Source organism: Pantherophis guttatus, chromosome 16, assembly GCF_059756535.1.
Source record: "Pantherophis guttatus breed Tessera chromosome 16, ASM5975653v1, whole genome shotgun sequence".
Taxonomy (NCBI): domain Eukaryota; kingdom Metazoa; phylum Chordata; class Lepidosauria; order Squamata; family Colubridae; genus Pantherophis; species Pantherophis guttatus.
In genome coordinates this window covers 15170386-15192511 of record NC_142078.1, presented here as the reverse complement: position 1 = coordinate 15192511, position 22126 = coordinate 15170386, and the positions used below count along the sequence as shown (strand labels likewise).

General features: G+C 48.1%; 2 protein-coding genes across 10 annotated transcripts in view; one reads left to right on the top strand and one right to left on the bottom strand.

Annotated features, from left to right (window-relative positions):
* Positions 1 to 4858, top strand: part of FKBP15 (FKBP prolyl isomerase family member 15) — a 36984-nt gene extending 32126 nt beyond the window's left edge. For all 6 annotated transcript variants that reach the window (XM_087879968.1, XM_087879967.1, XM_087879970.1 and 3 more), the window contains exons 25-29: positions 689 to 799; positions 956 to 1063; positions 1503 to 2071; positions 2628 to 2724; positions 3119 to 4858. In XM_087879968.1, the coding sequence (XP_087736094.1) occupies positions 689 to 799; positions 956 to 1063; positions 1503 to 2071; positions 2628 to 2724; positions 3119 to 3196 (963 nt within the window). In that variant the 3' untranslated portion in view covers positions 3197 to 4858. The remainder of the gene's footprint in view (positions 1 to 688; positions 800 to 955; positions 1064 to 1502; positions 2072 to 2627; positions 2725 to 3118) is intronic.
* A 7936-nt stretch (positions 4859 to 12794) lies between these two features.
* Positions 12795 to 22126, bottom strand: part of LRSAM1 (leucine rich repeat and sterile alpha motif containing 1) — a 28745-nt gene continuing 19413 nt past the window's right edge. For 2 of the 4 annotated variants that reach the window (XM_034404387.3, XM_034404388.3), the window contains 8 exons: positions 20981 to 21055; positions 19126 to 19206; positions 17040 to 17135; positions 16344 to 16442; positions 16037 to 16168; positions 15426 to 15507; positions 14481 to 14614; positions 12795 to 13207 (listed from right to left, as the gene is read on the bottom strand). In XM_034404387.3, coding sequence (XP_034260278.2) covers positions 13082 to 13207; positions 14481 to 14614; positions 15426 to 15507; positions 16037 to 16168; positions 16344 to 16442; positions 17040 to 17135; positions 19126 to 19206; positions 20981 to 21055 — 825 coding nt within the window. In that variant the 3' untranslated portion in view covers positions 12795 to 13081. The remainder of the gene's footprint in view (positions 13208 to 14480; positions 14615 to 15425; positions 15508 to 16036; positions 16169 to 16343; positions 16443 to 17039; positions 17136 to 19125; positions 19207 to 20980; positions 21056 to 22126) is intronic. The other 2 variants (XM_034404389.3, XM_087879959.1) reach the window with 1 other exon arrangement.

The window sequence follows — 22126 nt, the reverse complement described above, 5'->3', positions numbered from 1 at the left end:
TCGAGGCCTTTTGTAGCCCATTTTGAGGGCTTTTATCGGCCCGTTTTTGAGGCTTTTTGGGCCCATTTTTGAGGCTTTTTGGGGGCCATTTTTGAGGCTTTTGGGGGGCCGTTTTTGAGGCTTTTGGGGGGGCATTTTTGAGACTTTTTCGGCACCTTTTTTTGGAAAAAAACAGGCCAAAAAAAGCCTCGAAAATGGGCCAAAGAAAGGCCTGAAAAAGGCTGAAAAAAGACCCCAAAACAGGGCACGCAAAGGCCCCCCCCAAAAAACAGCTGGCGGTTGGGCAATATTCAGTCTATAAGACGCACAGACATTTTTGCCCCTTTTTGAGATACAAAAAAGTGTATTTTATAATCCGAAAAATATAGTGTTATGTAAGCAGAGGAAAATATCCAATATTTTGGGTGTGTTTTTCAGCATTCAATCAGGATGGACTTTTTATATTCAAAGCCAGCGTGAATGATATAGTTGCCATGTGTTATTTCTTTTGTACACTTTTTTTTTTTTTTAAATGTATTATTCGTGTTTGATCTTGGTTAGTTAGCTGCTTTCTTCTTTCCCTCTTGCATTTTAACTTTGGAAATAAAATAATTTTTAAAGAAATGTTTAGAAGAACCTGCAAAACTGGAGGTGAGAGTCCTGCCTCCATCACACCGATTATGTTCTCTTTCTCTGAACCCCGTGCCAGTGTGCGGCCTTGCAGTCCCAGCTGGCAGACCTCACTGCCCATTATGAAGACCGGATCCAAGAGCTCAGTAAGATCATCAATAGCGCCCCACCGACAGCTTCAGCCGAAGAGGTACATTGGCCCCTCCAGAGAAACCTCTTATTAAATAGGATATTTTTTTAAAAAGAGAAACCCTAACCCTAACCCAGGAACTCCCCTCAATGGGCAGTTGGGTTCTTCTGGGATGCTTTCTCGGGTAACACTTCTGGATCGCTTTTCCATTTCCAGGTGAAAAAAATCATGAACGGGGTCTTCCATTCCCTCCGAGGCCAATTTGAGTTGGAGGAGTCCTACACTGGAAGGATCGTTCTCGGGGTAGTTATGAGCACCATCAAGGTAACACTTCAGATCCAGGAGATGTTGACCTCCTTGGTTTCATAATCGTTCAGCGGATTATCTCCTTTTTTCTTCGCTTACAAGTCTCATTCGGCAGCAAGAGGTTGAGACCAGGGGTGAAATGCTACCGGTTCTGACCGGTTCGCCCAAACTGGTAGTTAATAAATGCTACCGGTTCGGGCAAACCAGTATTTTCAACAGAAATCCTGCTTTCTAGCAAATCTAAATCGCACGGCACAGCTGTTTTCTTAATCCTCCTTTTTCAGCGCTGCATGATAGCGCCTGTGGTGCGCATGGCGCTTGAAGCATGCATTTGGCGTGCACCTCGCATGTGCACACAAAGCGAACCGGTAGCGAAGCAAACCGGTAGCAGACTTCAGAGCATTTCACCCCTGGTTGAGACTACTAATCTTTTTCCTTCCTTTCTTCCTGTTACCAGGCAATAACTCTGCAGCTGCTGGAAAGGTCTGAAGAGCGTAGCCACGAAGAGCAGGGACCACAGCAGAGAGCAAGCCCAGTGGCCCTTGCCCGAGATCAGCCAGGCAGTCCTGATGAGACGCCGGCGGTGGCATCTCCTGTACCTTCAGACCACCTAGAAGAAGACCCAAACGGCTCTACTCTCTCTTCAGAAGGAAGTCAAAGCAAGCAGGAACAGGAAACCCAGCGTTCAGACACGCCTGCTGAGTTGACCCCGGCATCCTCGAATCCTGTCACACAATCTTCAGAGGTGGAGAATAAGGAAGGGGTTGTGTCTTCTGGACCAACAGAAGCGCATGCTTCAGATGTTGGCGGTGCTGTTGAGGACACATCCGCAGATCCCGTTCCCTTGAAGCCATCAGCTGAGGAAGCTGTGCCTACACTGGACCCAGAAAGAGAAGAGGACACTTGCCCAGATGTTCCTAACCAAAATCCAACATCCTTGAGCCTTCCATCCAGTTCAACAGATGAGAAAGTCCAAACTGGGGAGATGCCACCACCGGCACCCATCCCTCCGAATGAGGTTTCCAGGTCAGTGCCGATCAGAGAAGAGCTTCGCGCCTCTTCTCTGTTTCAGCTAGGTTCTTGCATCATCCCAAGTCAGTTGAGGCACCCTGAGATCTCCAAATTTGGAGCTGGAGGAGGCAACATTGGGTGGCTCTTAAAAGCGAGAACATCTCAGCAGAGCCCTCATCAGAGCCCTCCCCAGACTTCAGGACTGGCCCATGTTCCTCCCCAACCTCTTCGCTGTCCGAATCTGCTGCCAGATCCGCTGGCTGCTAGTGGGCCACAACACTCATGAATAGCCATTGCATATTTTTGCTCTGAGTATTGCAATAAGCCCAGCCTGTTTTACGGAGGGATAGACTTACCGTTTGGGGGGATTGCAGCATGTAGATGCTGTGATGGGGAGGGGAGGACATCTTGGGTAGGTTTTTTTGGGGGGGGGGGTTCTATGGGACTTTGCTTTGTTCTTCAAACAAAATAAGCCTCTTTAAGGATTTTCTATTGGAACGCCAGCAGTTTTCAGCCACAATTACAGACCGCTCTTGGGGGGGTAGGTTTCAAGTTTCTTCATTTCTTCCAGCACCTCTGAGGATAAAGCCAATTTGTTGAAAGCAACCAACTGTAAGCTGCCTTCATCAGGAGGTCCGCTGGAAGAGGAAGAGGATGATGAAGAACTGGTGAGGCCTGGGGGGACTGCAAGGTTGTATATTCACACACACTCTGAATGGGTATTTCCGACGATCAGCTGTGCCGCACGGTTTAACTTTGCTAGAAAGCAGGATTTCCTGCTTTCTAGCAAAGCTAAACCGCGCGGCACAGCTGATCCCCCTCCCTCACTGTTCTACTTACCTTCCCAAACCACCTTTTGGTGCGCACTGTGCATGCATGTTTGTGTGCAGAGTGCGTGTTTGGCACGCAGTGCGCATGTGCAGCCAGCAAACCAGTAGCAAACCGGTTCAGATTTCACCACTGGTTTTAAGTCGAGAACTACCTGTACACCCGTCTGTGGGGGTCGTGTAGTCCTCTCTGGGAAGCGTTCCAATCTCACACTTGTCTTCCTTGGTCCTCCAGAGCTTTAAGGGACGGCCTCCCCCGACCCCGCTCTTCGAGGATGATGAAGATGATGATGATCTGGACTGGCTGGGATGAGCAACGGATGAAAGCTTGGAAGGAGACTTGCTTACGAAGGAGATATTTTGCTTGATTGTTTTGCACAGAGGGGGGGGCCTTGGGAACTGGCTGGCACGCGGGCCACCTCCGCAAGATTCTGGGATTGCCCCTTGTGCACCTGGGGGGTGGGCCTTGAATGCCAGAGGTTTCTCTCCCTGCACTGAAGCACATAAACAAGCCCTTTTCTGCATTAACCTCTGAAATTCAGGCCCCTGCTCTTTTCTTTGCAAGCGAGAACGTCTTCACGGAGGGACAAGAGGAGCGGAAATGGTCCTTTTCGTGCAGCGCCAGGTTCCTTCTGGGATGCACATGTGGGAATCCCGAATTTTATATATATATATTTTTCCCTTCCTGCCCACCCCATCTCCCCATCAGTGCTTTTGAGGATTCCCTGCCCACTAATCTGCCTACACGAGGGTTTTAAATGGCTAGCCAGGAGCCTCTTTTTCTACAAGGCCAGGGAAAGAAAGAAGAAAGAAAGACGAAAGGAAGGAAGGAAGGGAAAGAAAGAAAGGGAGAGAGAGATAGAATGAGAATAATAAGAATAAGAATCAGTCACTGGAGTTTTTACAAGACAGAATAACAGCAGGATAAAAAGAGCCCAAGGACCAAGAGACAGTTTTTAGCAACGGAGGAATGAATAGATTCAGGCTTTTAATTTTCGGGCGATTTTTCCATCAAGTTCTCCTATTTCTCTAATAACCGGAAAGAGCATCTGCGCGTCGAGCAACTCCTGCCTTATTGGTGAGATGGATTTTTTTTTTTCCGGTGGGCCAGCTTCTCCACGTTTCAGTCCTTGTCCGGGTCAAAACGGCGACGATAGGAGCGGCTTCTTCATCCCTATGCAATTTTATCTCCCTTTCCCGAAAACTTTGGGCTGGAGTTCTTTTCTTGCAGCCTTTTCTTGGGGTTCAGTGTCCCCCCCCTTTTTTTTAAGCAGGTGGTGAGAGAGACCTTGTCATATTCCCAACCAAAGGGGATAGCCATCCTTTCTAACTCTGTTGGGGTGTCATTTGCTCGTGAAGAGGATTCCCCCCCCAAAAAAGTGAAATTTAAGCATTTAAGGGGAAGGGGCTACCTGGAGCAGGAGTGTCTGTTCTGTTTCTAATAGGTTCAATACGTCAGATCTGTGGCTGACAGGCACCCTAAATGTTTGAAAAAAAGGGGGTGTCCCCATAAGCCTTTTTTTATGTAAGGGTTGGTTGTTTTGAGTAGAAGGCAAAGCAGATTAACTGAGCCTTCGCTCTAGCAAGTCTTGTTTTAGAAGGAAGCAATGGGAAATTTTCTTTCTCATCAACACAGCCCGTAGAAGGAAACACCGATTGGGGGAGAGGGGGGTCTTTGGGGATGAACACCTCTCCCCTCCCCAAAACTCCATTTCTCTGCCCTCCTCCACCTCCTCCTCCCCCGAAATCTTCCATCTTCTTTTGCATCGTCTGCTGTTGTCTTTACAACTTTGCCTCACGTCGGTTGAGGATTTTCCTCTTCGGATGCAGAACGTAGCACTAACTGTTGGACCAAATTTCCCAACTTTGTGTCTTTCATTCTTTTTCTTTCTTTTTTTTGGGGGGTGGTGGGGTCGGGGATGGAGGGTGGGAAGAATCACAAATAAAAGTGCAATTAAAGGAAATGAAATCGCCACTCGTCCCGACTCTTTTCTTTTCTAAAACTTACGAAGAACGGTTGCAGGAACCGGGCGTGTTAATTTTAATGAAGAGAAGGACCAGGGGTGACATGATAGCAGTCTTCCAATATCTCAGGGGTTGCCCCAAAGAAGAGGCAGTCAAGCTATTCTCCAAAGCACCTGAAGGCAGGACAAGAAGCAATGGATGGAAACTAATCAAGCAACTTAGAACTAAGGAGGAATTTCCTGACAGTGAGAACAATTAATCAGTGGAACAACTTGCCACCAGAAGCTGTGAATGCTCCAACACTGGAAGTTTTTAAGATGTTGGGTAACCATTTGTCTGAAGTGGTGTAGGGTTTCCTGCCTAAGCAGAGGGTTGGACTAGAAGACCTCCAAGGTTCCTTCCAACTCTGTTATTCTATTCTATTCTCTTTTAAAGAGAGGGTGGATCTGGTTGCGGGGCCCTCCTCCCTCCGTATTCACAGTTAAAAGTTTTGTGTTGAATTTCCAAAGTATAACATCTCCAAAGTTTCGTGACAAGAGGTGAGTTAGCCCAGGGGTGGGGGTGGGCTAGGGAGCATCTGGGCAGAGGATTTTAAAACGGATTTTAAAACATGTGTGCACATTTTTTTAAAAAAAAATTCTGCTATGATTCTTGGTAGGTTTTCCATTTCAGAAAAGGGACAACTTTGCCTATGGTCTTAAGGATGATCTCGTGATGGCGTCAGGCTAGAAACTGGGAAACTGGGAGTTCTATTCTTCTAATGATTTGAGGTTCCCCTAGTTTTTTAAAAAGGAACATTTTATTGCAACTTTCAAAAAGTTTTCTATAACATGACGTGATAGGAGAAATGGTCAAAGAATTGTCAGTCCAAGCCCATAAAATATGTCAAGTTAGTTGTCCCCAGTGGCTGAGATGACTCAGGATGAAAGTAGTCTTGGAAATCATCCATCCATCCATTTATCAATCCATCCACCAATTCATCCATCCATTATCCATCCATCCACCAATTTATCCATCCATTCATCTACCAATTTATTCATCCATCCAGCCATCCATTTATCAATCCATCCAATTCATCCATCCATCCACCAATTCATCCATCCATCCATCAATTTATCCATCCATCTACCAATTTATTCATCCATCCATCCATCCGTTTATCAATCCATCCACCAATCCATCCACCCATCCACCAATTCATCCATCCATCCACCAATTTATCCATCCATTCATCTACCAATTAATTCATCTATTCATCCATTTATCAATCCATCCACCAATTCTTCCATCCATCCACCAATTCATCCATCCATCAATTTATCCATCCATTCATCTACCAATTTATTCATCCATTTATCAATCCATCCACCAATTCTTCCATCCACCCACCAATTCATCCATCCATCCACCAATTTATCCATCCATCCATCAATTTATCCATCCATCCACCAATTTATTCATCCATCTATCCATCCACAAATTTATCGATTCATCCACCCATCCATCCATCCACTCTGTACCCTATAGAAACCAGAGCCCTCTAGCTGATGCTAATCCACATCTTCCAGCATCCTTCATCCCTGGTCATGCTTGGCTTCAGGGTCCTAAGAATTGTAGATCATCACCGATAGGAACAACTGTCACTTTTGCTTGCCATGGAGAAAATTGTGCAAAGTCATCACAGCAGCCAGAAAGAGAGCAATAGATTGACAGAGGCGATCTCATCACTGCTGGATCAGAAAGTCCTGAAGTCATCGTCTAAATAATCAAGCAGGAGAGGAAAGTAAATCTAGGAGCACAATGTTGGTCCTTTGTTGCAGCAGCTACCTCTTGCCCATAGGACCTTCTCTCTTGCTTCTGGCTGAGATCAGACCGGGATACCTCCTATTTCTCATAGGAGAACTTCATCGTTCCTCAAGGGGTGGAGCTCTTCTTGGGACACGGTGGTGCATCTAGCATTACCTGCCTCAAGAAAAGACCAGCGTGAAGAAGATGGAGACCACAAGAAGGATCAGAGTCACCGCAAAGCAAATGCGCAGGTTCTCCACAGATGCAGGAGCTGAAGATGTCCTCGGAGGCATCTCTATCACCACGGCATTTTGCATCTCCTGCAGACGGAGCCCGTTCCATATCTCCGCATGGAACCCCATGGGAAACGCCGGAACGATGCTGCTGACGGTGAAGATGGGCGAAGTAGGCCTATAAGTGTACTCCAGAGACAGGGCCACATTGCCAAAGGACCAGTTGGAACCTCTTGTGGAATCTTTGTCTTCTTCCAAGCCATCTTCAGAGGTGGCCTGGGATTCCTCCGCTCCGGGTGGTCCTATCTCTTGTAGGAGGGCTTCATTGTTCCTCAAAGCCTTGAGGCCTTCTTGGGGCACGAGGGTCACCATCCGGCAGAAAGGGCAGACCACGAAGGAGACCACTCTGTTCTGGCAAACCAGTTTCCTGAGACAGGCGAGGCAGACGGTGTGGGAACACCAGAGAAGCTTCGGTACCTGCCTGGTGGAAACCTCTTGGTAGGACTCATAGCAGATGTTGCATTCCTTTCCACCGCCATCAACAGAGGACAGGAGGGCCATGTGGTCTTCAGGACTTGAGATCAAACTCTAGGAAACTTGGGATTCTCCTAGAGCCCCCAACTCAAGACAGTTGGGTTTCTCCTAGAGCCCCCAACTCAAGACAGTTGAGGTTCTCCTAGAGCCCCCAACTCAAGACAGTTGGGTTTCTCCTAGAGCTCCCAACTCAACACAGTTCCTTTCTGAAGATCCTCGCTGGTCACCTTCATAGCTTGCTTTGGCTATCTGGCTTCTTCTGAACCCGGAACAACATATGTTAGGCGAACAAGACCTCACCGCAAGCAACTCTTCGAAGCCCTCATTCAACCTGTCTTGCGCGCTCCCAAATCCGAGAGTGCCCGGACACTCTTTAACGCTTCCGTATAATCAGCTGAAGGTGGGTTGAGCTTTCCAGTCAACGTAAGGAGTTGAGAACCACCAACCAGACCAGTAAATAAAATCCAATCTCTCTCCACCCCCTCTGAACTTTAATCCTTAATCAATGACTTGTTAACTCAACGTTGGTGGGAGTTTACTGGCGGTAACTGTGCCAAAGGCTGAAAATAGCCTCCTTCCACCCTGCCCCAAAAAGCTATTCCTAGAGTAATTTAAGTGATTTAAGAACACGAGTGGACTTCCTCATTCATAGCTCCTTCTAACAAGCTGGACATCCCCGTTTTGATCTTGCAGAGCCTCGAAGGCACACGGAGTCAGTCCTTGACTTCCAACAGTTGGTTTAGTGACCGCTGCGTGATTTCTTTCATGCTTAACTCTCTTCGCAGTGTCCCCATGGTCACCTGATCAACATACAGACGCTTGGCCCCCCTGACTCGTATTTATGACAGTCGCAGTGTCTCACGGGATCCTTTTTACGACCTCCTGACCGGCACGCTCCATGGGGAACCAGGATTCACTTAACGACGCTGGATGACCGCAAATCATGACTCTCGCTGAACAACCGTTGGCAGGAAACGTCGTAAAACGGGGCAAAACTCAACTTGACCGCTGTCTCGCTTAGCGACCGGGCTCAGTTGCGATTCGTGAGGACTATCTGCCTCGGCATTGATTGACTCGGCTGAAGGCATCTCTGGAGCTTGGTGTCCGTCCCCCCCCCCCGCCCATTTCAGAAGCTAGAAATTTGGGCATACTTAAAGAGAGGTTCTCATGGGTTTGCCCAATGAGGGGGTATTCAGCCTGATCCACCCCGCCCACCCTCACCGGCACTAGGCCATCCTATTTAATCACGTTTTCTAAGCGGCGACCATGGATGCAAGCTGCGCTCACTCGTGCAAAGCCGCACTCACATTGAAAAGGTGGTAAAATTATGTGAAATCCCCTTCTGCTATGTGAAACTAACCTGTTCCGACTGTTCCAGCTTAAGTTTGTTTGTTTGTTTATTTATTTATTTATTTAATTTCTATACCGCCTTTCTCCCGTAGGACTCAAGGCGGTGTACAGTCAAGAAAAATATAGACACACGAACATCATAAAATTGCTAATTAAAATTATTACTTAGTTTGGTCAATTAAATAAAACCCAGAATTAGATAACATTTAAAAAATCATTCGCATGTTCGTATGTTTAGCCCCGCCTGTTGGAACATCAGGGTTTTGAGGGCACGGCGGAAAGCACGGAGATCAGGGATATTCCGTATCTCCGGGGGCAGTTCATTCCAAAGGGTTGGAGCCCCCACAGAGAAGGCCCTCCCCCTGGGAGTCGCCAGTCGGCATCATTTGACTGACGGTACCCTGAGTAGTCCCTCCCTGTGAGAACGAACTGGTCGGTGGGAGGCTATTGGTGGCAAAAGACGGTCTCGTAGGTACCCAGGTCCTAAGCCATGGAGCGCTTTAAAGGTGATAACTAACACCTTGAATCGCACCCGGAAGACCACCGGGAGCCAGTGCAGCTCGCGCAGGAGAGGTGTTACAAGTTGTGTAGCTGCTGCCAAGTCATCGGATGCATTGTTTAACCTTGAGTTAAGGGACATGTCACCTTCCTGGTCTTTTCCCCAACAACCCACATCATTGGATGGGCCAGGGGGAGGATGCATCAGGTTGTCAATTCAGTCTTATCTTGAGTTCAGCCAGATGTCACTTTCCAGTTGGCTGAAAGTCCACTGTGGGTAGGACAGTTGTCCTTACCAAATCTTGGCCATGTTTACAGGGAAAGGGCCGTTTTTATAAAAGGCAAAGCTTTTTTTTTTTATTTATTTCTTCTGGGCCCTCAAAAGGAATAACAGTATCAGAGTTGGAAGGGACCTTGGAGGTCATCCGGTCCAACCCCCTGGTCACGGAGACCAGGAGTAGGGATTCGAACCGCTGAACCGCCGACCTTTCTGATCGACAAGCTCAGTGTCTTAGCCACTGAGCCACCCAGTCAGGAAATCTTTCACCCTATCCTGCAAGACGTACCGAATTTGATTTTACCGCTTTCGAGGATTGGGAGGAATAATACCTTGAAAAGGTGAAAACATCTGAAAAGGTTACGATCGTAACCGACCAAATTTTATTAAAACGGGAGATGTTTCGTTACTCATCGAAGTCCCGTCTTCCATCCAAATGAACATTTGGGGGAAGTCGCAGAGTCTCGTTGGAATGAAGGATGAGTAACGAAAAACGTCCCCGTTTTAATAAAATTTGGCCCGGCTGCCACGATTTTAACCTTTTCAAGGTACTTTTGGCCTGGGTGATTTGAGTCTTCATTTTTACGTGACGGGGGGGCGGGGGGAATAACATTTTGGAGTCCTGCTTTTTAAAACGAAGAAGGTTGGAGGAGCGTAAACCGTCTTTGATGCTACGGAAGGACGTCACAAGTCGAAGCTCTGGAATTTTATTTCTCGGCTGACGTACGTATGAAAACATTACATGGCAAACAGATCGATCAATGTAGGCAACCAGACAAACATGCGGGAAGTTACGGTGGGCCCTTCTTGAGGATTTTTGGAAAGAAAGCTCCACCTGGGCGATGGCTTCCGATGTTCCTCTCCTCCTCCTTCACGGCTTTTCACACAAAACCCCAGGAACTCCAGAACTGGGTAATTGGTGGGGATGGACGGACGGACAAGCAGCTAGAGAAGTCTTCCCTGGAGTTCCCAGTGTCTGTCTGGAACAGCAAAGGCTAAAGCAGCGATGGCGAATCTTTTCGGCAACAAATGCCAAAAAGGAAATATGCGCTCATGCACTTCATGCGCGCACTTCTGGGCCGCAACCCGGAAGAGGAGCTGCCCAGGGTCCATGCGCGTGCCCGAAAATGAACTTCCGGTTTCAGCCACTGAACTTCCGGTTTCAGCCAGCTACTCTTCCGGGTTTCTGGCATGCATGGGCGTGCGACGATCAGCTGGCCGGCGTGCACGCTCACGCGGGAAAAACGGAAGACCAGCTCTTCCAGTTTCCAGCTACTGCCGCACGCAGGAAGGCCGGCTGATTGTCGCGTGCACATGGGCGCCAGAAACCCGGAAAGAGGAACGGGCGACGCCGCGCGTGCTAGGTGACATGGCTCCGCGTGCCACTTTGGGCACGGGTGCCGCAGGTTCGCCATCACGGGGCGAGAGGTTCTCCAGGGGGAAGGTGGATGAGAGGATCATCGGAACTTGTCGGACTTGCAGCCAAGACCTCGTGTGTCCAACAGAGTTTTGGAAACACCCCCTCTTACCAACACAAAAGCAATGTCCTCGTGACTTCAGATGCCCCTTTGCAACCCTAGGAAGATTGATGCAATAATCAGGGCGAAGGTGGGAATTTCACAGTCCCCTCAACCTCCAGATTCTACAATCCAGAGTGTCCAACCTTGCCCACTTTTGAAGCTTTGTGGACTTCAACTCCCAGAATTCCCCACGCTGGCTGCTTTCATAACCTTTTAAAGTCTTAAAATTGACAAAGTTGGGCACCTCTGCTCTACCAGCAATTCCCCCCCCCCTTTCCATCTGGGGGAAAGGAAGACCCCCCCCCCAACTTCCATCATCCTCGAGGCTAAAAGATTCAAGGCAGCAGATCCAACCCGGAAGGTCCTATCTGGACTCTGGTGCAGCCCCAGAAAGATGGGGTGGGGGAGAGGTGGGCGGAGAACATTCCCCCCCACCCCTACGCCAAAGGCTCTTTCGAGCATCCCAGAACCAAGGCAAGTGGTTCAGTCCAAAGAAAAGTGCAGATTTTTCAGGAGGCGGCAGGTAGAGAATGAAGTTTCCAGTCCTCATGGGATCCTGACCTTGGTGGTGTTCCTGCCCACCACTCTCGCCCGATTTCTGGGGAAGAGCGTGCCCAGGCAGTTCACGTCCACTGACTGACTAATTAACCAAGTTATTAACTTACATGCTTGCCAAGCAGAACAGAGCGGTCACTCAATCGGGCACCACCTTCCAGTAATCCAGCCTACATTTTGTGCCACCCGGGTTCAACTTTCGTCTCTAAGGGAGCAGTCATGCTAGGCTGCCATCTTTGGCTGGGGAGATTCCTCCACTCGGGGGGAAAAGCAGAGAAGAAGAATTTCCCTTCTCTTCCACTCCAATATTTTGGCGAATGGCTCTTCCTTTTCAATTACCCAAACCTGAAGAGGAAGATAACGGCAATCCCCTCCCACTTGCAGGAAGGTTCGAATAATTTCAGTGAGGACTAGTAGCTTGGGAGCGATCCAGGCGGAGATTCCCTGTTATAAAAAGCAGCTTTTTTTGTTCTCCTAGTGCTTTTCCAAAAGGCTATTGGATTTTTTGGTTTTTCTTTTTTCTTTTCCTTCTTTTCTTTCCTTGAAAACCTTTGGCTTCTCATCCAAGAATCGGAAGAATTGGCTTCGAAAGATGAGAAGCGAAACGCTTTCAAGGAAAGTCCCAATTGCCTCTTGAAAAAAAAAGAAGACTTTTGGGTGTCCTTCAGTTATTTCAACAGTTGCCTGGACATTTTGAACTACAGTATTTTTTGGTGTATAAGACACACTTTTTTCCCCCCTAAAAGGGGGTGAAAATTTAGGTGCGTCTTATACACCGAATGTAGCCCCGCCCACCCACTGGCCCCCACCCTTTGGCCTCTGCCTCGCAGCAGTTACCTCCTTGCAAGCAAACAGCAAGAAAAAAAACAGCTCGTTTCAGCTTCAGCACAGGCTAATTAGCACAAGTTGGTTGGATCCGCCTCCCGACTCTCAGTTGATTTGCTCTCAGCTGTTTTGCGCAGGACTCTGCTGCTTGCTGCAAGGAGGTAAATTGCTGGAGCAGATTTTTTTTCCCCCTTGTGCTAACCAAGCTATGCTGAAAACGAAACTGAAAGTAAAGCAGGCTGTTTGCTGCAAGGAGGCAAAATTGCTCAGAGGCAGAGGGAGATTTTACTTCTTTTCCTCACCAAAAAAGGTAGGTGCGTCTTATACTCCGAAAAATACGGTAATCACACTCCTCGCGGACAACAGTGAGCAAAAAAAAACCACCAGCATATATTATTTAGTGCAAAAGGCGTGGCGCACACTTCCTTCCTGCCCCATCGTCCGGCGTGCGCGATTACCGGAAGTGAGTGCTCGGAAACACAAGACAAGCATTCCGAGCGCGCAGTGATGACGAAACAAGACGTGCAAAAATGAAAGGAGGACGGCTGAAATTCCAGGTGGGGTTTTTTTTTTTTCCTCCTTCGGTTTCTCTTCCAGGACGGTGAGAGGGGGAGAAAAAAAAAACTCCTTTCCCTTTTCCATCCTCGAGTAAGCTAGCCGCTGTGGAAAAGTCGGATCCGTTGCACGATTTCTTGTCGGCAGAGTGGACAGGTGTGCAAGGCTTCGGAGCAGGTCTGGCAGCAGCAGACGTGGCCGCAGTTCAGAAACACGACTCGGGCCTGGAGAAGGAGAAGACGCAGGAGGACGGAGTCACTCAAGAGAATGGGCGTCTTTTTCACAGGCGCAAAAGGGGCAGCGAAATAAAAGCAGAAGGTTTGATTTAAGGAAAACGAACCCGCAAGCAGAATTTGCCGCGGTGGCGCTAGTTGGTTAAGAGTGCAGTACTTGCAGGCTGCTTCGGCTGATCGCTGGCTGCCAGCAGTTTGGCAGTTTGAATCTCACCAGGCTCAAGGTGGACTCAGCCTTCCGTCCTTCCGAAGTGGGTCAAATGAGGAGCCAGTTTTTTTGGGGGGGGGGGGGCAATAGGCTGACTCTGTAAAACCGCTTAGAGAGGCTGTAAAAGCACTGTAAAGCGGTATATAAGTCTAAGTGTTATTGCTAGTCCTTCCTTCCTTCCCTTTTTATCCTTCCTTTCATTCCTTTTATCCTTCCATCTTCCTTCCTTCCTTTCATTCCTTTTATCCTTCCATCCTCCTTCCTTCCTTTCTTTTATTCTTTCCTTCCTTCCTTCCTTCCGCTGTGGTGGCACAGTGGTTAGAGTGCAGTACTGCAGGCTACTTTTCCTGATCACCGGCTGCCAGCAGTTTAGCAATTCGAATCTCACCAGGCTCAAGGTTGACTCAGCCTTCCATCCTTCTGAGGTCGGTCAATGAGAAGCCAGTTTTAAGGGGGGCAAGAGGCTGATTATGAAAACCGCTTAGAGAGGGCTGTAAAGCATTGTAAAGCGGTATATAAGTCTAAATGTTATTGCTAGTCCTTCCTTCCTTCCTTCCCTTTTTATCCTTCATTTCTTTTATCCTTCCATCTTCCTTCCTTCCTTTTATTCTTTCCTTCCTTCCTTCCCTTTTTATCCTTCCTTCATTTCCTTCCTTTTATCCTTCCATCTTCCTTCCTTCATACCTTCCTTCCTTCCTTCCCTTCGTTCCTTCCTTCTGCCGTGGTGGCGCAGTGGTTAGAGTGCAGTACTGCAGGCTACTTCTGCTGACTGCCGGCTGACTGCAATTTGGCAGTTCAAATCTCACCAGGCTCAAGGTTGACTCAGCCTCCCATCCTTCCGAGGTGGGTCAAATGAGGACCCAGATTGTTGGAGGGCAAGAGGCCGACTCTGTAAACCGCTTAGAGAGGGCTGTCAAAGCACTGTGAAGCAGCATATAAGTCTAAGTGCTATTGCTATTGGGTTGCTGGGTAGGCTAAGGTGGGCCACAAAGAAGGATGAATGCAGTAGTCTGTCACTATTCCCGCCGTCTCCAAAAGGACACCCGGAGGGCTTACCTCTAGCTCCATACAGACGACACACTCGCAGTGGTGTTCTTCTGCTGTTGGAGCCGATGGGACTTCAGCGTTGGTGGACTCTTCTCTAAACTCTGGAGCAGTAGGTCCTGTTTTTTCTGCTGGCTTCAACAGTTCTGCAACCAGATGGAAGGGAGGCAGAGAGTGAGGAAAGGGGAGGGCTCAAGGAAGAAAATGGGCTACACGGTGGGATTGGGAGAAGACCCTCAAGGAATCTCGGCTGCATGTTCCAAAGAAAGTTGACTCTCTTGTTGAACTCAAAATCTTGGCGCCCTGATGGAACACCGTTGTCAACTCGCAAAGCGTCCCTGGCCTGCTCTCGAGTTGCCATAGGCCAGGGGGGATGGGAAACCGGCGAAATGGCACAGAAAGACAGATGCACATTCCATGCTTATCTCTCTCAAGGCTGTATCCCAGGGTTACTTACAGCAGCCGAGGGGAGTGACCTCTACAACTCCCGAAATTCGTTGGCGAATGTGATTTATGACACATTCTGGGGGGAGCCGGGAAACAGGGTCATAATTGGAGTTACGTAGGGTCAGAGCTGGCTTCACTTGGGAGTGCAGACATGAAGCTCCTAATAAATAACTGAATTTCTTTTGAAGCTTGGCTCGAGACTCGTGATTTCATTAGGGCATCCCTCGGAAACCTGATAACCGTATTGCAAGAATTTCCTTGGGATTTTTTTTCCCCCCATCCTCCCATCTACGCTACAATCCTAAAATTGCTAGGTGGTCTCCTCTCCCTGCCATTCAATGCAGGCTATCCTGAGATGGCTTGCAACTTTCCCAAATGAGTTGGACTCCTGGTTCAAAGACCCAACACGTACAGACAGAGCAAAGAAACCTCCTGGAATACGAAAGGCTTCCCCAAATGTGCCCCTCATTTCCCCCACCCCCAGCTCTGGGGACATCCGAAGAAGGTAACCTGGTATTGTTTCTGCAACAGCTTGTATCTCCCGAGCTTTCTGGATGATGGCGTGCTGCAAGCCAGATTCCATTATCCCGATCTGCAAATCAAATTAAATACATAAATAAAAAAAATAAAAATAGTAAAACCACGGTTAAGCGAACCGCTGCGGTTGTTAAATGAGTCACACGGACATTAAGTGAATCTGGCTTCCCCATCGCCTTTTGCTTGTCAGAAGGTTGCAAAAGGGGATCTCTGCGACCGTCATAAATATGGGACAGTGGCCTAGCGTCTATATTATGATCCGGTGTCCATGGGGATTCTGGAAAGTTGGTTATGTGTGAAAAATGGTTGTTAAGTTACTTTTTTCGCAACTTTGAACGGTTGCTAAATGAAATGTTGTAAATCGAGGATTATCTGTAATAATAAGGAATTTATACTTCCCACCATCCAGTCAGAGAAGAAGAAGCTCCTCGGATGAGAAGCGAAACGTCTTAAAAGAAAAACAACAAAGTCCAGTTGCCTTTCGAAAAGAAAAGCACCTTTAGGACAATCGTGACCTGGATAGACGGCTGAGAATCTCCCGAGAAAAGGGAATTAACAGTGTAAAAATGACCCTTGTTTCTGACCTCGGCTAGGTCTCCAGGGACCATGCTGCTGAGCATTTCGAGCGATATCCGATGATGGGCGAAGATGGGGAGGTAGTGCTCGGCCGAGAGGTCCGTCAACAGTTTCACTAGCTGCCTCTCCAGGCCTTCTTCCTGCCGGGAGAGAGAGAAGGAAGGAATCAAACGATCTGGCCTGCTTCAGTTTGGCAGGAATCGAGGCAAGGCATGCCAGCAGACAGGACACCAAGGAGATTGTCCAAGAACAGAATGGTGGAAGAACGAGAGAAAAAAAAAAAATGAGATTTTTCTCTGCCTCTTGGCCAATCACCTGCAACCGGAGAGAGAGAGGTTTCTGGTTTAGCAGCCGCTGGTATTGGATCAACCAGTAGTTCTCCTGCTTTGTCTCGCTCTTGGCCTCCAGTTCTTTCTGGAAAAAAAGGAGAAAGGAAGGCGATAAAGAGATGATGGAGCCTTAGCTATCATGCCTCAGGACCTGGCAGATGTGGAAATGGGGGATGGGAGGGGGGAAACTGTTCTAAGCGATCCCAGGAGGTCGAACGTGCCCCTAAACAACGGCCAGACTTTGGTTCATCTATCCCTGGTGACCCCCTCAAGCAGCTGAAGTTCTCCAGAGGTCCTTGGGGGTTCTCTGAGTTTGGTTGTTTTCTTGCAGACAAGTTGCAGGAAGCAACTTTGTTCGTTCTGGCCGGTTTAAATTCTGTAGCTCCGTTTTGACTCTGTGCTCCGTGTGGCCTTGCAAAGCTACTTGCTGATTAGGTCTTTGGCAGCTTGCCAAGGGAGATGAAGGTGGGTGTTTATCAGCCTTATCTGTGGCAGACCTCTGTTGGACTCTTTACAAACTATCTGTGACTCATCACGGGCTGGGAATGAACAGAATTCGCAGCCGTTGAAATAAAAAAAGAGGGTTTTGGGGACTAATCGTGTGCTTTTTACTGTCTCAGGAAGCCTCGGTCAGAACAGTATGAGTAGATGAATAGGTAGCTGCCCCCCAAGACCCTTTTACCAAGATGGCTTGTAGCTCCTCTTCTCGCTCCTTCTTCTCCTTCAGCAGCTGCTGCAGCAGCTGACTCAGCGTTTGCCGTTGCTCTCCGATTGCTTCCTGCAACACAACGTGGGTGGGTGTTTAAGAAGGGAGACTGAACTTCCTTCCTTCACCGGCCTAGAATCACCCCGGCCTAGAACACAAGAGTCTACCCCGTCTCCTTCGCCCCCCGATTTCTAAAAAAAAAACCTTCGCGCTTTCCCTTGGAAGTTAAAATTCAGCGAGGCTCAAAAGCAGTGGTGAAATCTGAACCGGTGTGCTACTGGTTCGGCCAAATGTGGACTGCGCGCACCAAAAGGAGGCTTGGGAAGGTAAGTAGAACAGCGAAGGGGGGGGGGGCGATCAGCTGTGCCGCACGATTTAGCTTCGCTAGATTTCCTGCTTTCTAGCAAAGCTAAACCGGGCGGCACAGCTGATCGTCGGAAATACCAGTTCGGAGCAACCGGTAGCTTTTTTAAATTACCGTTTCGCCCAAACTGGTAGCTTTTATCACTACCGGTTCACTACCGGAGTGAACCGGTAGCATTTCACCCCTGCCCAAAAGGCTTCGTGACCTTATAATTCTCTGCTGTCAATCATCCCGAGACTCCGTCATTGAGCGGAGTCTTCTTGTGGTTCATTCGCCCGGCTTTTCGCGACCCTTCTGACAAACCAAGTCGACGAGGGAAGCCAGATTCCGCTTTAACGACCGCGTGACTAACTTAACCACAGCGGCAATTTCACTTCACAAAACGTGACAGGAAAAGTCGTAAACCCCCCCCCCACAAACGAATGGGGCAAAACAGATTTGTCACTTCGCGACGTAAACTCTGGGCTCCATTGCGGTCGTTAAGTCGAGCCCCTCCCCCCCCCTCCGTATTCTAGGCATCAAAATCCCAACCGGCAAGGGTATAAGAAACAAAACTTTAAAAAAAAAAATCTTTCAATTTTTAATCGCGCGGATTTGTTCGCTTCTTAAAGCAAACTCCCTTCCTGGTTCTGATTTAAAAGAGAATTTCACGGGATGCGTTCTACGTCCATAAGGATTTAGAAATGGATCTTTTTTGTTAAAAAAAAAACAAAAAAACCCCCAAACAAATAAAAATAGCTGTTTTTGGGAGAGAAAAAAAAAACATGCAATCCTGGTTTTGTCGCCGGAACAGAATTTGTGCAGCTGGAGAGATGGAATGTGCCGGTTGGAATGGAGGTCGGTTGGTAAAAAGGGTGGAATAAGCACACCGAAGCAAAACTAGCCGGAAAGAAATCATAGGTCCAAAAAATAAAATAAAATTAAATTAAAAAATGAAATGTTCAGCCAGCTTCTAGAGGTAGTCCTCGACTTACAACCGTCCGTTTCGTGACAACGGCAGTGCAAAAAAAAGTGATTTTCACACTTAACGACCGTGGCAGCATCCCTGCAGTCACGGGATCAAAATTTGGATGCTCGGCAACTGGTTCCTATTTATGACGGTCGGCAGTGTCCGAGGTGGGTTTTTTTTTTATTGTGTAATCCCCTTTTTGCGACCTTCTGATGGGGGGAGGGGGAAGAGCCAGATTTGCTTAACGACCTGTTCCTATCTTAGCAACGGCAGCCATTCGCTTAACGAGCGGGGAAGAGAGCCTGAAAAGTGGGGCGAAACTCACTTGTAATCGTCTCCGCTTGGCCACGGAAATTGGGGGCTCCATTGTGGTTGTAAGTCGAGGACTGCCTGTAACCCCTTTCACCCCACATTCCTGCCCCCCTCCCCCAAAAAAACACCAAGATTTCCAACTTAGCATCCCAGCCTGGTTTTCCGACAAGGCATTCCTCCAAAATCTCTACCCCAACCGATGCCAGAATCCCTGGCAGCGTTTGCGAGAGAGGCCATCGAGCGAAAGGAGGAGACCGGGATTGATAAACCTGGAAAATTCTTTCACTGGGCCTTCTTCTACAAGTTGCTAAACCAGAGGTCGGGGGGGGGGGAGTGAGGAGGAAGGAGGAAGGAGGAGGAGGAGAAGGAAGCCAAGCAGGAGGGGATGATGGTCTCAAAAGGAGGTGTGGGATTGGGGTGGGTGAGGGGTGACATACCTGCAGAGCCTCTGTGTCCAGCTGCTGCCTCTTTAACTCCAACTGCGTGAGCTGCAGTAACTCTCTCTCTATTAACTTAATCTAAGGAGAAGACGAAACAAGGGAAGCGGGAGGTTGCGTGCGTGTTTTTCCCTCCCTAACCGCAACAGCGTTTTGGGGAGGCTACACCTCACAAAGTACTAGAGGGGCGGGGGTGGAGGGGGGCTACACCTCCGTCAGCCAAACAGACTTTGGGTATGAGTAACTACTCGGGAGTTCCTCGCAACACCGGACAGGGAATGCACCAGCCCCGCAACTGATTTTACACAACGTCACGAACGTAACTTCCTGCCGTCAGGAAACGCGCCGAGGAAGCCGAGGTCTGCGACGTGACAGCATCTCAACACCCCAGCTGGGGGGCAAAGGTGACCTACCCACCTAAGTTTAGTCATTTCTGGAGCAAATGTCTTTCTAGGATCTAACGTATGGGGTATCCTGTGCTAGCTTCTAGTTGTTTTCCATCTGGTAAACACCGACTGTGATTTGACGAGGGACTCAGTAGACGAGAAAACAATGATAAAACGTTGTGTGTTGCACCGTCGGCTTGGAAAGGGAGCTGGAGTCCGTCAGATTATTCATGAACTGGCAGAGGCATGGTAACAAGGTCAGCCAATGAATAGGCATGGCAACTAAGTCAGCCAATTGGGAGCTGAGACAGACTGGAGCCAGGGCGTGTCTTAGTCTGCAGCTTCCGAGTCTGTGCAGAGAATTGAAACTGAAACTAAGCAGTCTGTGCGCTTGTCTGCTCTGCTGAAATGAAACTAACTCTCCTACCTTGTAACTGCTACCACGTTGAAGAATCAACTATTGGTATTGTAAATACTTCATCTGTTATTATGTATATAAAGAAGTTAATGAATCCAGCTGCGTCAGTTATCTGTGTGCGCTTCTGGATTTGTTTTCTGCAACAAACTCTGATAGAGTCTTAGGTGACCCTCAGTGGAAATTCTCGACTTGGGAACAGAGGGGCGCTCTTCATGAAGGGCCTAACGGACAGATCAAGGATAAGGGGAAACGCCCTATGGCGGATAAAAAAAAAATACTCCTTCCTTGTATGTCACCCTAGATGAGAGGGACAGCCAGTGAAGGACTCTATGCAAACCCTCAAGCATCTGGAATACTTTGGAGTCAATGAATGGAAGCTACAAGCTCTGGGCATCCAGCTTGTTTTTGGAAGACGTAAAGTTCAAAAGACTCTGAAGCTTCCTTGGCCTTTTTTGGGGAAGATTCAAGAAATCGTTCTGGTGACTCAGAGCTTGTAGCACCACAGAGAAGCCACCAGAGAACAGGAAAGTCCACAAATGCCCTTGACCATCACCTATATTAGTAAACTAAAGGCTTGGATAACCCACCAGAGAGACAAAGGATAAAAAAAGGTGCAGTCGGGGGGGAGGGAAAAACGGGGGTTGGAGAAATTGCAAACTCTACCCATCCGAGAGCCTCTGGCAACCGTTCCCTCCGGCAGTGATTCTGCATTCATAAAGCAGTGCGCATCGATGTTGACCAAAATGGACTTGGACAAGCAACAGAAACAAATGACGATGGACACATGAAAACAGAACCAATGGATATGAGGTGTTTTTTTTTTTTAATGGACCGTTGGCAGGTTGGAAACGCAGCGACGCCGTCCCAGAGGGGAGGCAAGCTAAACTGGGCCAGAAAGATATGACTCGTCCCAACCCCAAACTTTTCACAAGGATTGGTACCCAGGCTAGATTTGAGAAGGGAGGAAGTCTGCTTGTTCAGGAAGATCTGAAGGATGCTGCCTCCCCCGTCCCTTGCATCTCTCCCCAAGTCTTAAATTTTTTGCACTCACCTGGTTTCTGATCTGGCAATGCATGAGGTCTCGCTTCACCTGGAGGGCTTCGAAGGCTGCCTTCTGCATCTCACTCTAAAAGATGGGGATCGAGTGAGCACCTGAAGCGGCCTTCAACTACCCGAGACCATCGGTCTATCCGTCTCAGCATTATAGCCCTCCCTCCTAACAGTCTCTCTTCCCTCTCTCCTAATAGTCTTTCTCCACCATGAACTCAGAAACATTCCCACAGAACTCCCCGGGATGGAATTCTCTGCAAGCAAAGACGATCCGCCCACAAAGCTACGAGGTCTTTCCTCCCTACTGTGAAAATTCTGCATAAATAGAGAAGTCCGTTTCATCTAGGGCTGAATTTGCAAGGCAGATACGACTCTGCGGGTTTCACAAACAAGGAAGGGTCTTTTTTAAATCTCTGTTACCTGACACTTTTTTTAAATAGAAAGGTAGGACTGACTTGACGTTGGTATCTCTATCCCATCCACCGATAGATAATGATAGATAGGTAGGTAGGTAGGTAGGTAGGTAGGTAGGTAGATAGATAGATAGATAGATAGATAGACACACAGAGAGAGAGAGATATGATAGATAGATAGATAGATAGATAGATAGATAGATAGATAGATAGATATGATGGATGGATGGATGGATAGACAGACAGACAGACAGACAGATATGAATGATGGATGGATGGATGAAGATGATAAGTTTAGATAGATAGATAGATAGATAGATATGATGGATTTTCCATATGATGGAAAAAATGCTTTAAAAAAAAAAAAGCTTCTGATGATTGCGCGGCTCAGCTGGGCATGGGGGTGGCGGGAAGCATGAATTTTTGCTACTGGTTCTCCGAACTACCCGCCGCCATCGCTACCGAATCGGGCAATCCGGTCCGAACCGGGAGCATTTCACACCCCCGCCCCCAAACCTAATTTGCTTAGTTCTGGCTCTTATAATGTGTAGCTTCAATCGAGCTGCGGTTCAAATAAATTCCCATTAAGATCACTTAAAAGATGAAGGGAGCTTCTACGCATCACTGGGGACGTCTGACGTCTGAAGGGCATCTAACATTGTGGTCATGATGGATCCTGTGGTCCACTAGAGAAACCTTCTAGCTTTCTAAGACTACAGTCCTTATCATCTCTG